Here is a 1,680-nt window from a genome sequence, read left to right as displayed (position 1 = left end):
TTTTAGTGTGGTGAAACCTATCTGTGGGTGGGTGTCATTATAACCATTGATTTTAGTGTGGTGAAACCTATCTGTTGTCATTGCAACCATTGATTTTAGTGGGGTGAAACCTGTCTCTGTGAGTGTCATTATAACCAGGTTTTTTATTGTGTTAAAACCTGTCTGTGGGTGTCGTCATAACCAGGTATTTTATTGTTGTTAAACTTGTCTCTGTGGGTGTAAAATACCTGGTTATAATGGTTGTGGTGAAACCTGTCTCTGTGAGTGTCATTATAACTAGGTATTTTATTGTGGTGAAACCTGTCTATGTGGGTGTCATTATAACCAGGTATTTTATTGTGGTGAAACCTGTCTATGTGGGTGTCATTATAACCAGGTATTTTATTGTGGTGAAACCTGTCTCTGTGGGTGTCATTATAACCAGGGATATAACTTTGAATTTCGGTTGTAAGTTTGTTTCATATGACATAAACCAGAGTTAGTTAGAGATGCCACCGGAGGGCGCCAGGTTGCTCATATAGCCATCAAGTACAGGCATAGCTGTATTATATAATAACTAATATGACACATGGAAATATCACACCTATTAAACAAAACTGGACCAAGAAGATAAAAGAAAATAAGTTATATTTAAGATATTTCAGAAATGGTTAAAACTGCGATAGGTGTTTTGAATATTTTTGAATTCAGGTGATAAACTATTAAGAAAAGTTGGAGTCACTGTTGTATTTTATGTAAAGTTGCTTCTTGAGTTCACGTGTAACTATTTCTGTGTGGGAATATTTCTCTATTTATAGGGAGGTTCATATTTAATCGAAGCCAAGGATGACTCGGAAGATTTCCGGTCGCTGTTGTCAGCTATGCAAGTCCTCGGCTTCACGTCTGAGGAGCAGGACACAATATTCCGGATACTGGCAGCGGTGTTACATATTGGAAATGTGTATTTCCATAGAAAGCAGGTAGGTTGTCTTCAATAATGTATTTCCTTTGTACACTTTCAAGCTGAATGACCGTCATATGATGGGAAATAATGATTAATTTGTTTTCTCAAAATTATATCTAAATAAATGTTTTATGAACATGTTTTCTAATAATTAATTATAATCTAGTAACAATATATGTATGGAGAATAACTATGTATATTTGGTCACGAAGTATTGCTTGATTAGCATTTTGATTTCTGTATATTTTTAACTTGTATTCAAATGTTCTTGATAAATCTTATACATTAAAACATGCGAAAAAAACGATTCTCAAAGACATACTCCTACTTGGTCAACTGTATAATCTCGCAAGTTATTAACTATGATGGTAAAGGCAGTGAATTTCGGGATCTTCTCTTTTTGTTTTTCCTTTGGCTTTGTTTGTTAGCCTGATGAACTGAAAACCGCGCTTTAATTTGGGCATTTTCAAAAGTGAAATGTGCTGCGGGTAAAGCATGCGGATTATTAGAGTTGTAACCCTTGACAGCCAAGTAAACGTAATTGGAAATTTTAACCAATGGTTATGATTTTATCAAGTATAGGCAACGTGTATACCCGATACGATTTTATTATCAATTTACCCTCAAATCTAATTATGTTCAGAGTAGGCACACTGGACACACACACACACACACACACACACACACACACACACACACACACACACACACACACACACACACACACACACACACAC

The 1,680-nt window shown here is 35.6% G+C and overlaps 1 protein-coding gene across 1 annotated transcript in view; it reads left to right on the top strand.

Annotated features, from left to right (window-relative positions):
* Positions 1-1,680, top strand: part of LOC106476663 (unconventional myosin-XV-like) — a gene marked incomplete at both ends in the record, with an annotated part of 15,565 nt that overhangs the window by 3,792 nt on the left and 10,093 nt on the right. The window contains one exon of the mRNA XM_013937304.1: positions 798-959. Within this exon, the coding sequence (XP_013792758.1) occupies positions 798-959 (162 nt within the window). The remainder of the gene's footprint in view (positions 1-797; positions 960-1,680) is intronic.

The sequence above is a fragment of the Limulus polyphemus genome, unplaced genomic scaffold (genome assembly GCF_000517525.1).
Source record: "Limulus polyphemus unplaced genomic scaffold, Limulus_polyphemus-2.1.2 Scaffold11164, whole genome shotgun sequence".
In the NCBI taxonomy this organism is placed as follows: Eukaryota; Metazoa; Arthropoda; class Merostomata; order Xiphosura; family Limulidae; genus Limulus; species Limulus polyphemus.
This window is presented reverse-complemented; position numbering and strand designations above follow the sequence as displayed.